Source organism: Ciconia boyciana, chromosome 7 (genome assembly GCF_034638445.1).
Source record: "Ciconia boyciana chromosome 7, ASM3463844v1, whole genome shotgun sequence".
Lineage (NCBI taxonomy): Eukaryota > Metazoa > Chordata > Aves > Ciconiiformes > Ciconiidae > Ciconia > Ciconia boyciana.
In genome coordinates this window covers 31,661,705-31,674,059 of record NC_132940.1, presented here as the reverse complement: position 1 = coordinate 31,674,059, position 12,355 = coordinate 31,661,705, and the positions used below count along the sequence as shown (strand labels likewise).

Genomic DNA, 12,355 nt, shown 5'->3' with positions numbered 1-12,355 from the left:
AACCTTTAAAACAAGGTTCCAACATCCATTTGGTTTGTTGAAGTCCTGGATTTGTGTGAATTAACTTGGATTTGCTCAGTTTCTGTATCATGTTTTATTAGGCAGATGCTTTGATGGTCAGCAGTTACTGACTAGTCTTGGGTGAAGAAAAGTATTTAATATTACACTATTGGTATTTTGGTCTTTACCTGCTCTCTCATTAGTTGCCTGATTTACTGAGGTTCTTCCAAAGGGAGTTAGAGATATGGGAAAAATGTGGATGCTTGGATGGATAAATAACTGGTTTGTGTATTGTTTGCTTGTAGAAGTTGGATACTCTGAGCTTGACACACTTTCATAAACAAATGTAGGGGGTAGTGGCACAGGCAGAAAATCCAACGCTCTTCCCCAAATGTCTATCGTAGTTCCACATAATAGTCATCATACCAAATACAGGCAATTCATATGCTGTTAGATTTTTTTCCTGTTAGCACCATTTCTATAGCAACGGTGCAAATTTCCATATCGATGCATGATGTTAAAAAAAGAATAATTATAGAGAACATCGTCAAAATGTTGTCATCACAGGTGTTATTGATAAAGACTGTACTCATCTCTCTGAAAGTTGAATTTTAAAACAGACTAAGATATTGTGTCTTGTTCAAGAAAGATCCTGATTGTCTGTTAATGGCTTTACAAAAAATATGGTGAAATGTTCTCTCAACAGTATTATCTTCTTCCTGAATGAGAAAGTCAGGCATTCAATGTGGGAGGAGTTTTGCTGCCTTTTCGCTAAATGTAAATCTTTTTTGTCTTACTGTACAAAGAAAGTGTGCAGTTGAGGCAGGTGTATGCACTGAGTCTTTAATTCTGTGGATTTGGAGGCTGTTACTTGTCAAGAGTTGATACTTTGTCATCTCCCGCTTATTAAAAATTTGTCCTAGGACGGTTTGATCATCTTGGTTTTCATTTGGCTGTTCACAGTTTTGACTATAGCACTTAATGCATACAGAATATTATTCGATGAGTTGCATGGATATTTGAGTTTTCTTTACCTTCACGTGTGATGTGTAGGTTTACATGGAATATTCAGTCTAGATACTCAGTCACAGTTTTCATCACTAGTTTTTCTTATACGTGCTTTTGGGGCGTGAGTTGCAGTGATTGTTGGTGACAGAGTTCCTGTAGCCTATTGACAGTAACAAAGCTCATGCTGTCAGTTGTTGTCTCTGTTTCTGAGCTTGCAAGTGTGCAGTTGCACATAAAATTCAGGAAAAATATTTAAATAAAATCTTTTTCCTGTGAAGTACTTTTTCTATTCTGAGAGAAGATATGCCACCCACGTGGGTCCATTTGTAGATTGCTATAATGATTTTCAAGTTTGTCTTCTGCTGGAATTTTTAGTGTTGCCTTTTTTGAAATTTTTTATTTTAAATATTTAAAACTAAGAATATAAAAGGCAGCTTCTGGAGACTTTTCACAGGGAGCGTGTTGTGATATTTTTGCTGATGCGCAGTCTATAATAATTCTTCCCTATTCATGTGTTGTTTGTATTATCTAGAAACAAAGCAAAACTGTGGATCTGAGTACCTCTGAAAAGAATACTTGGATCCTGAAGTTCATGCTAGCAGCATTCAGTGCTCCACGGTTGCATGCTCTTAAGTATGACATCTCTGTTCAGAATGTTGTCCACGGATGTATTCTTCCTTTGTTAGTTCCACTGATACCATGCCTGCACATCTAACCCATAACAAAAATATTTTGCAAACTGAGCATGAGTTAATCAACGTGACATTAATCATTTACTACTCCTCCTGTTTGCAAACAAAACTGATAGCTACATGGCCATGTGGTGGGGGTTTTGGAGAAGCCAATTGTGGAAAGGTTATCATCTTACAGAACTGCCTAATTAATTAAAAATATCTGCTTTTAGTTTAAATAATTCCTATTTATTTTCTTTGCCCTCCTTTTACTTCTTATTCATGTAAATAAATATCAGTAGTTCTTATCTTTCAAAAATGTCTCTAGGTTATGATTTCTCCTGTTCTGTGTGTTTGGGGTGAGGACGGATCCTCCTCTGGCTCCTGAACTGAGCAAGCCTGGCTTTCTTCTTTGGATGTTTGAAGAAATGTTGCTCAAACAGGCTAAACTGTCAGTAGGCTTCAGTTCTGGAGAGGGAGACTGAGGAGGGCAAAACCTTATTATACTCAATGTACTTTCTCTGCTAAAATAATTTGGGTCCCTAATGCTTACCCTTTTGGCGTATGGGAGGAAAAACAAACCATGCATCATAACTTCAGATGTTCAGTCTGTTCTGACAGCAATTGTAAAATAATAGCCAGATCCAAAGGAATAAAACATTATTCTGTGCAATATCCTTTCTAAAGAACTACAAAACGGAATAGAGGCTTGTAGGTGATCTCTGAAGAAAGAAGCTCTGGGAACCTGATAATTTGTAAGCAGTTTGTGAGCAGAAACTTCTTCAGTACTTGTGCAGTTATTTACTTAGTGAACCTACATTTTGTCTTTTAATGCTCAAACTCTGCTGGAGAGACCTTTTGTTAGAAGAAAGCAAACCTCTTACAACCCCAGGCTAAACTTAAATAGCATGTACACATGTTCACATTTTTGGCTCACTCCATTTGTTGCCTGCAATGATTCTTTCCTTCCGCTTGATTCATGCCTGCATTGTGTGAGGGCTAGGATCTGCTACTGCTTGCAGCTGTGTACCAATGCTAGTGCTAAAATTTGTTGCCTTGTGCTATGGTATCTACCAGTTAACTCTTGGCTATGAGTCAGTCCACTGAGTATAGCTGGCTTTTGAATGGTGGAAGTCAGAATGATAAAGATCTCCTTCGCATTTGTGTGTAACTAATTTAAAAAACCTTCCATTTTGAGCTGAACTTCTTTGTTGTTGCAAGTTGATTACAAACTGGGCTAATAGTTTGATTTTTGTAATAGGATTTGGTAAACAATAGCTTGTGCCCTGGAGAAGGATATTCTATTGGATTTTTGAGGTTTTTTTCTTTATCTTATCTGAGGAAATGGAAGCTACAAGTTGTACCAGGTCTTGAGATTAAAGAGGAGAGCACTGGGTACTGGAGAACCATGAAGAAGGGATCTTGATAGCTGGAAACTGAGTAAGATATGAATGAGACAGAGCATTACTATGTATTACCTTAATGTTACCTCTCTCTCTCTTTCTTTTCTCTCTCCACCCCCCCCCGCCACTCCCGAACTCACAGAATGAGGTACATAAAAGCGGCGATAAGATGATTTTGTTGTCCAGAACATGAGCGCACATGTGATAGTGAAAGTGCTCTTCTGTGGGTAGTGTTGTCTTAAAAAAGAATAATAATTTCACTTAATTGTTTGTCCAGGTATAGCGTTTTCTAGGGTAAGAGAAGAGAATCTAAATTAAGGACTGTATTTAAATGAAGCTTTTTTTAATTTAAAACTTCATTGTCAAACCTAATAAACCATTTTTTTTGGTGCTATTTGTTGCTATTCTGTCCATTCTAATTTCATCTGTCTTGGAGCTTGAGCAGCTGATACTCCTGTGACTGTTGTGCAACAGATGCTTAGGGAAAGAGTGGATGTGTGACATAACTTTGAGTGGTTGAGTTCTATGAGTATAGAAGTGCTTTGAGTTTGCAGCAGGACTAATCAAACCAATGAAAAAAGGAGTCTGTGTTCCTGGGTTAGCTATGTTGCGGATGCAGGCACCATATGACACAATTTATTTCAGGAAGGAGTCTAGTATCAACTTAAGCAGCTATGTGTTTTTGCTTTTAGTACTGTTTTCTGGAAATTGTTCAAGAACCTGATTGCTGTATTCTGATTTTGAGCATAAATTTACGTTTTATTCATACTCTCTGTTTGTCCTCCTGATACTTGAACACTGCAAGTGTATCCTCATGCAGATTTCAGTTGGTTAGCATAAGCAAGCTGAGGTCTCCTGGTTTCCACTTCTGCAGTGGAGTCTTCAGTGAACCTGGAAGCCCTTCTCTGCATATATTTTGTTCAAAAATCTTTTGGAAGCCAGGTGACCAGAACTGCATTGAGTACAGGGTCAAGGTCTCTTGTGAAATGTTTTGGAGGTAGTATTTGTTCATAACTAATGCAAACATCTTGATCTCATGTGGCTACTTCACGCTTGCAACATTGGTGGCAGTCATTTCCAACTGAGATGCTGAAATTCATAGCCGAAATTTTACAGGGATCAACCCAAATAATCCTTTAATGATTGACTTTCATTTTTCATTCTTCTGTCCATCAGATAGTTTTATTTGTCCTGTATTATGTTGCTTTCCTGTATCTCCAAATGATTTATCATTCTAACATTTGTACTGGTGTTGCATATTTCATAACTGTTAGTAATCTTTTCCTACTCTACTATTATGCTCCTCTGTCTCTGTTTTCATCATGTCTCTACCCCATGCATGTCTTCTACTAGTGTCTCTTATCTCAGTCTTCACTAGTGGCAGCTTATCAAATGCTTTGACAAGATTCATGTGTCTGACTGGAGATTTCGTAGTATATGAAATTTTAGGTCTGGTATTTTATTATCTTCGATGATAAGTTTCTTGCAGGAGGATGGGGTTATATTAAGTTGCTTGAGCTTTTATTTCATCTCTATTGTGGAAGTTTCTTTTTTTTATCAGTTTTGCTATCTTATATTACCTCTTAATATTTTCATGCTTACTGAAAACTGAATTAAAGCATGTGTTTAGGTGGCTTTCATTTTTCTTTTTTAATGCAGTATACATACTATCTTTATTCTTACAGTGCAGTAACCTAGTTGGGGGTTCTTTGTTTTGGTGGGTCGAGTGCAAAACTGAAGAATATAGTTTGGAAGGTGCAATTTGATTTGACTTGAGAAAATCTTCTTTCATAGTTGGATGAACATTCTTTGTCCTGTTGCCTATTCCATGCTGACTTTCTGCTTAATTGTGGATGTTGGTTTTTGTTTTGGTTTGGGGTGTGTGTTTGGTATTTTTTTTAATGTGTTTTGTTTTGTAGGGGTTTTTTGGTTTGGTTTTTTTAGCAGTTATCTCTGCTTTTGCCTTTTAGACGATAAGCTTTCTTCCCATTTTTAGATGTGTTTCTAGCTTTACCTATCTGTACGTAGCTCCTATGGACTTTGAGAGGTTCTAATGAGAAGTAATTAATAAAGAACAGTGGCTTCTGGGGCAAGAGAAGGCGGCCATGCATTTCTCTTTAAGTCAGGAGCATTAAAAGCCTGGTGGTCTGCTCAGACTACCTTGGATTTTTTTCACGCTGCAGTACCTGTAATGGACTCTTGTTATCACAGTGCAGCTTTGTGCTACTTCCCGAATCTTTCCTGTTGCAGAACAGACAGCATGTAGCCTGGCAAACAAGTCTTTTTTTTCTTTAGCATTAGGTAGTATGTTCCTTTGCTAACACAGTCCTTATGTACGCAGGTCTTCCAGACCTATTGAGGTGCGCATGCACCAAACTGCAGGGAAGGCCTGTCAGTGTGATCAGCCCTTGCCCAGATGGCAGATGGCATGAGTATTGTATATGGTGGTGGCTGTGGTGCCTGCATGCTAGGACACTTTGTCTTCCTTACTTAACCTTCCTTGGCGCCTGCGTGCCCCTAGAGCACCTTGAACCACTTCCCGTCACCTTGGGTGTGTGGCAGCTTGTATGCAGCTAGGGTCACACAGCACCGCTGTACAGCATAATGTCCAGAGCTTCCACTTGCCAACTTGATGATTAATCCATGCAGGGCACTTCTGTTTTCTTCGTGGGGATCTGTGATCAAAACAAATGACGTTTTGCACTGACATTGTGAATACGAACAAAGAGGATCTTGGTCATCGTGACTCTTGGGCCATTCATAAAATTGTACTGTGACTATGTTTCCTCAAAGCTTTTGTACTGTTCTGGACAGAATTTTTTAATGTAATTTTAGGCTCATCTTTTAAAATGCTGTTTGTACAGTATATTTTTGGGATAGTGTTTGACCCAAACTGGGACAAGAATATCCCTGGATTTTTCTGTGAAAGGGATTCAGGCTTAGGTGAGTCAAATACTCTCTGGCCAGGTTCTTTTAGATTTTCCACACATGGAGGATGTAATGTTCAATATTAAATTTACTTATCTGAAGGTAGTTGATGTTACACAGGATTTCTGATTTAGCAGAGTGATACAAAATATACTGAAATCACAATACAAATTCAAGTTACGCTTAGCAAAATATAGCAATTGCAATATAAAGTTCAAACACAATACCAATGTGATCCCCGTTACTGTTCTCTAGAATATGCTTACTATCGCGATGTTGGGTGTTCCCAGTCGCCAGGAAGGAATATGTGGGTTGAAGCCAGCTCAAGCCTGTTCTCTTTGAAATTCCCTTGTTAGTTGTTTAGTTTTTGTACTCCGTGTTGGGCTGAGCCATGTACTCACTCCCCCCATGCTGGTCTAGCTAACTCAGGGAGACATTCACTTTTTTTAAATGAACTCAGGGAGAAACATTTACACCACTAGTTGATTCACTCAACTGTAATATAGTCAGATGATCTGCTCAACTGACATAGCTGTTTATCTAAAACAAAGGCCACCCTCTGGTCCCCTTTGTGCTGAGATAAAGTCAGCTTCTTTGCAACAGCTGTGGTTAGTCACACCCTGCATTATTCCGAGCTTCATGGGCACATTGCCCTTCACCTTTGTCTTCACCGAGCTGCCTTCCATTTTGGGGGTTTATAGGTCAGTCACTGTAATGGAATGATCATGAGATACAGCCTTGGGTGAATTTGCAGAAAAACTCAGACTCGTTGAAGACAGCAGACCCTGCTTATGCTAGACATTTTCATTCTTTTGGGTATGATGAATCTTTTTATCAGTATTTTTAGTTTGCTTTTTACTGCATAGTATGCATGTCATGAAGAGGTAGGAGGATACCACATAGTGTGTCCAGGCTTCAGGTTGGCATAAATGCATGCTTAAGTATTTTATGCATTGTATAAACCACTTTCAATTCCACATTTAATGCATTTCTGAGCACAAAGGCATTTATTAAATAGGAGAAACAGACTGGAATTTCAAATTACTCAATGTAATTCAGTTTTTGTAATTGGATATACAGGGTATGCAATGAAAATGGTGTGATTCGCTATTGCAGCATGGCAAGAGTCATTTCACATATCCAGCTATGTTGCTCTGAACAGCTCTGGTGTCGATCACTTTCTGATATTGCTGTTTACTACGTATTTTGGTGTTGAGCGGAAAGGTAGTATAGCAAGCAAATTATTTAATTATTCCAGTGTTAGGATTTTTTCAATATTTGTCTTAAATGGTACACTGGCCAAAATTGATGCTGTGGCTTTTCATTGTTACGGGAGCGGTGATATTCTGATGTCTAATGCAGCTTTCAAAAGTACATTTAAAATGTTGCAAATTCTGGAACTTTAAAGTTGATAAATGCTAGTTTATAGCAGTTCAGTACTAATTCCGCCCCTTACTCTATCTCCAGGAAGTGGGAAAAAGTATAAGTGTATTCAAACATACTATTGTAATGCAGCAATGGGTGCAAAATTAACATTGTGTGGACACCTCTGTTGTTATACACCCTCACTGGCAGATGTTATATTTTGTAATCTCTGTTTCCTTTGCATGCAGGGTTTTTCTAAGTGATTTCCTACTTATTTAGGAAAAAAAAATCCACCTTTTATTTTATGTGCCTTGTAGGAGTCTCTTCTCAGCATGGTGGCCAATTTCAACCATACTTGACTAAGGGACAGAGTTCTCACAATTCTCATCACAGTCAGTAACTGGGTAGAAAAGGAAAACCTGGATCAGTGTGCATGACCACTGTACCCTCCAGGTACAGTCCTCTAAGGTGAAAGTCTATCACATAGTTGCCAGGCTCACCAATCCCATTTAGCCTGATGTTAGGTGAATGAGCATGTGCTGTGTTCAGACAGCACAGGAGTAAGTGCCTGTCTGTCTGGCACTCAGAATGGGTGGGCAGATGCAAACAAAACTCATAATAGTGTAGGAAACAGCACATTGGAGCTGTTATGTTAAGGAGACAAGGGTAAGGCTTGAGATAGTGCAGCATGGGGAAATATGGGGGGGGGAAGTTGCTAGGGCCTGACTGGGTGCCTATGGGTTATGTGAGACTAATCATTAGGAAACTGGGCTTTAACCCTGTTGCTTATAGAGGAATTAGTTTGCTCTTGCTTATCTGAGCCTATGGAGCTGGCAGAGCAGCCTTCTATGATATGTGTAAATTCTTTCAAATAGTACCATCCAAATTCCTGCACAAAAAAAGTCAGTTTTCACTTTTTCTTGGTCAGAAACACTTCTTCCTGAATTCTCCCCCTTGTCGCCCCCCCCCCCCCCCCCATTAGTATGGGGAAGGGGAACAACTGAAGTATATGTGAGCCAAGTGTCAAATATATAACCTTTAGTTTAAGCCTGGCTTTGTATGATACAGTTATTGGCCATATAGTATGATGAAATTGTGCAAAGTGTCAATTTTATTTATAATTACAGTGATTAAAAAAACCCCTGAATTTTTAAAGGGTAGTTTTTTTCAGCAGAGAAGAAGATTAAATTGGGACAAGTGTACCATTTTGAACATCTGGAGGGCCTGAAACTGGTTTTGGAGATGTGATACCTCTGTCCTCTACTGTCACTACATAAATGAAAATTATGACACATCAGTTAGAGTTTTATTTCCTCGCTTTTCAGTTCAGTAAATGAAAAGGCTATAGGAAAGAGGCACTGGGGAGCTGAGCATTTGGAAATACTCCACAAGACAATCTGAAGGGTAATTGAGATAGGAAAGGACAGGACAGCAGTGACACTCACAAGCCAAAGACGAGGTATTTTTTTTCCCTTCATATGGTTTGTTAGTATAGTACCAGCTAAAATTTAAGTGCAGTTAAATGTATTTTTAGTGGAGGAACCACAATCTCAGTTATAGCCTATGGGCTGGGAGTGTAGTGTTAAAGTGAAATGTAACGTCTTCTGTCCTGTGAATGAGACAGTCCCATCAGTTTTTAAAAAAACAAAACAAGAAAGGGTAGAATGTGTATGGCTGTTCTGAACTGCAGAAGTACAGCTCAACATAGTTCAGATGGGGACTATTAATACCCAAAAATACCTAGTAGCTATAGTGTTCGATTGAAATTTGCAATGTGGTGCTCTTTCATTTGCCCTCCTTTCTGTATTGCATTCCTACAGTGACACTTTGAAGTTACTGCTTTTTTTTGAGGATATTTTATTATTTAAATATTGCAGTTTCCTGTCTTCCAGGCTTGTTTATCTGACATACCTGGTTTAGGTCACTTGGAGATAGAGCTTTTTGGAGTAGCTTATTTTGTTTATTTTACTACATAGAGGTCTTAAGTATGAGGTGCTGTAATACTATTTTGTTATGTGGTATTATTCAGTTACCTGTCACTTACCTTCTCCATTTATCTGCAGACCATGTGGTAGTTCTGAGTTAAACTACAAACCTAAAGTGAATTTCATAAATAATAGCAACTTCAGAAACAGTCACACTTGTTACAAACATAGACCTATGAAAACTGATTTACAATCGTTTTCACACTAGAGGGCACTAACATCTCATGAAATTTAAGCCCAAACCAATTTTTACTCTCTCTATAACACTTAGGTACTGGGTAGTCTTACTGTTTTTGTAGTGGATGCCAAAGGTTTCAATTTCTTTGCAGCCTTTTCTCTGTAGAAGTGAGAAGTAATAGTATTCTTGCAAGGATGCGTTAAAAGTTAGTGTGTGGAGTTTTCCTTTGTGGTTTTTTTTTTCCCCCCCTCCACTAAACAATAATTTGGGTAATTTGTGGAGAAAAGTGTAAATTCCATTTGTACTCTTAAATTGCTTTTAATGTGGTAATTTTCACTTGAAGCTGGTGAATAGGCATATAAGATAGGAAATTATTGGATAACTTCTTATAAAAGTTATCTAATAGGGTTAACATCTGGATTATACTTTTTAAAGTTGGTAATCAAAGGAAAAGAATCATACGTGAACTGATGTTGCAGGCCTAACTTTAAGTTATATTTACATATTTACATTTGCATATCTGGTATGTAGCAAATAGTGTGGAAAGGAATACGAAAGTCTATACTGCCAGTAAGTAATGAATCACAATGGAACCTTCAGTTGTTCATGTTGCTTTTAAGTAGGTAAATTTAGAATGTGTGTTTCAATCTGAAGTTTGGACCTCAAAGTGGTGCAGCGATTTTGGAAGTACTTTATTTTTGTTATGGATTTTAGATACTGAATTTTGTTTAAAACATGTGAATAAAATGGTTTCTGATTACTTTTTGCTCTTTGTAGGAATGGTTATTCAGTTGCCTTGGAGATGATCCTGCTGCTATAAATGTAGGGCCGAAGATTAATGGTGTGGGCAGTATGGACCTATTGAACGGACAGTCAAGCAGTGTTAATATTGCGGCTACTGCTTCAGAGGTAAGGATTACAAAACTCAGTTATTGGATACTTAAGACTGTAAGTACCCAATTTTTTTTAAATGCACCAAGATGTAAGTTTTTCTTTTAACAGATGTGGTGCAACAGAGTCTTGTTTTTGTGTGTTGGTTTCATATGCCCCAGTTTAGATGCGAATAACTTAAAGTTCTGACCTTTGTAGACCAAAATAAAGCATGAGCTAGCATTTACAGCCTTGCCATAGCCAGAGCTGCCTTTTTTAATGTTCTCTTCCATCACATCTAGGCAAGGAAGCTTTTCTTTTCAAGTTTTAGCAATAATAGATGCTCTTAGCGCAATAAACTGGGCTGGCAAGGCCTGTGGGAAATGTTCTCCTCTTTGACAGGTACTTGTGTGTGTGTGTCAAGGGGCGGTCTGACACAGTAGCACGGGAATAAGGTTGTTCCCTTTGTCTCATGGACTATATTCAGGCATTGGTATAGGTCCCCTCCTGCCCACCGAGGTTTCTGCCCTCTAGAAGTGAACAGCTCATGAGTTAAGAGTGTGTGTGTCAGCCAAGCAATGCAGATTGGCTTCCTGTGCTGATGCCTCTTATTTTGAAGTTAATATAGTTTTCCTTTGGCATCTACTTGTTAAGGAAAAGAAGGGGTGGGCTGAAATTAGTACTAGAACTTTTTGAGTTCTTTTTGCTAGGATCATGTGAGGAGCTGTTGAGAGTTGTGACTGATTCCTAAATTCTTAGCAATGTTGGAGGGTTTGCAAGACCTGGTTGGTTTTGGCTTTGTTGTTGTTGTTTTGTTTGTTTGTTTCCAAAACTCTTGCAAATCACTCCCTTTTCAAGCTTTTGTTGGGTCTTTTTGTTAATGCCTTGTAGTACTGGGATGAAGGGAACTGAAAATCTGCCTTCAGTTTATATTGAGTGATCTTTCCAGGTGCATTGTTTGCCTGTCCTCTTTAGGGAGACTGAATATATATGCTTTGGCTTGTACACGTGTACAATACTAACCTAAGCTTTCTGCTCAGGGGAGGCAGTTACTTTATTGCTGATGCATATTATTTTTTTTGCTTTTGTCACAGTGTGAAATGTGTTTTTACCATAGTGGATTTCAGTTTGCCTTTTTTTTTTCCCATTCTTCATTTGTCCTTTGTTTAAAAGACAAGGTATTCAAGAACACTACGAAGTCAGTAGTGATGAGAGCCACAAATTCCTGAAAACAGTTGCTTCCTTGAATGAATCTTTGGACCTTACCAAAGATGTTTGTTTTATTTATATATTTACGCATGTGTTTTGATAGCAGAGTTGCATGTGTGCTATGCACTTATGTGTATATAGAAATAGAAGGTACCAAAAACAAGGTGAAGGGAAAATTGGAGTGTTGTGTTATCAAAAGGATCAAATAATCTCCAGCACAATTTCACAGTATTGTCAAGTATTGTCAAGATTTAAACAAGAAAGCTGGCATCGATCTCCAAGGCCATTGTTTGTTTTTATACAGATTCTTGTACTTCCCTTATCATTGTATTATGAATCATTGATTGACCATTTATTGGTATGCAACTGAAAAATTTTCTTGGAGGAAAGCTCTCTTCTTACTCAACAAGATAGTCTTGAATGTTTACATGATGTCTGATAAAATTGAGTAAAATGTATTTTGGCAAAGTTACATGAATCTGCTTTCAGCAAGTGGCATTTTTTTTCCTATCTTGACTAACGGGGAGGAGGGAGGACTTGTAACTGAAATGTTTCTGTAAGTATGTTGGTTACTGAAAATGCCTGTCCGGTTTGGAGTTTTTGGTAGTGTTTGGAGTTTTTGGTGATGTTTTCGAAGGTAGGTTTTTCAGAGAGATGGTACTGTTAGAAGAACCTAGCTAAAACCAGACATGATTATTAAATGAGTGTGTATTTTCTTTGTATGTCCTTATAACAAAA

The 12,355-nt window shown here is 38.1% G+C and overlaps 1 protein-coding gene across 12 annotated transcripts in view; it reads left to right on the top strand.

Annotated features, from left to right (window-relative positions):
* RALGPS2 (Ral GEF with PH domain and SH3 binding motif 2) overlaps window positions 1-12,355 on the top strand; it is a 126,854-nt gene that overhangs the window by 16,028 nt on the left and 98,471 nt on the right. For 8 of the 12 annotated variants that reach the window (XM_072867401.1, XM_072867402.1, XM_072867400.1 and 5 more), the window contains exon 2: window positions 10,316-10,447. In XM_072867401.1, coding sequence (XP_072723502.1) covers window positions 10,391-10,447 — 57 coding nt within the window. In that variant the 5' untranslated portion in view covers window positions 10,316-10,390. Of the gene's footprint in view, window positions 1-3,026; window positions 3,120-6,525; window positions 6,827-7,809; window positions 7,829-8,721; window positions 8,835-10,315; window positions 10,448-12,355 lie in introns of those variants that run through there. The other 4 variants (XM_072867396.1, XM_072867398.1, XM_072867399.1 and 1 more) reach the window with 4 other exon arrangements.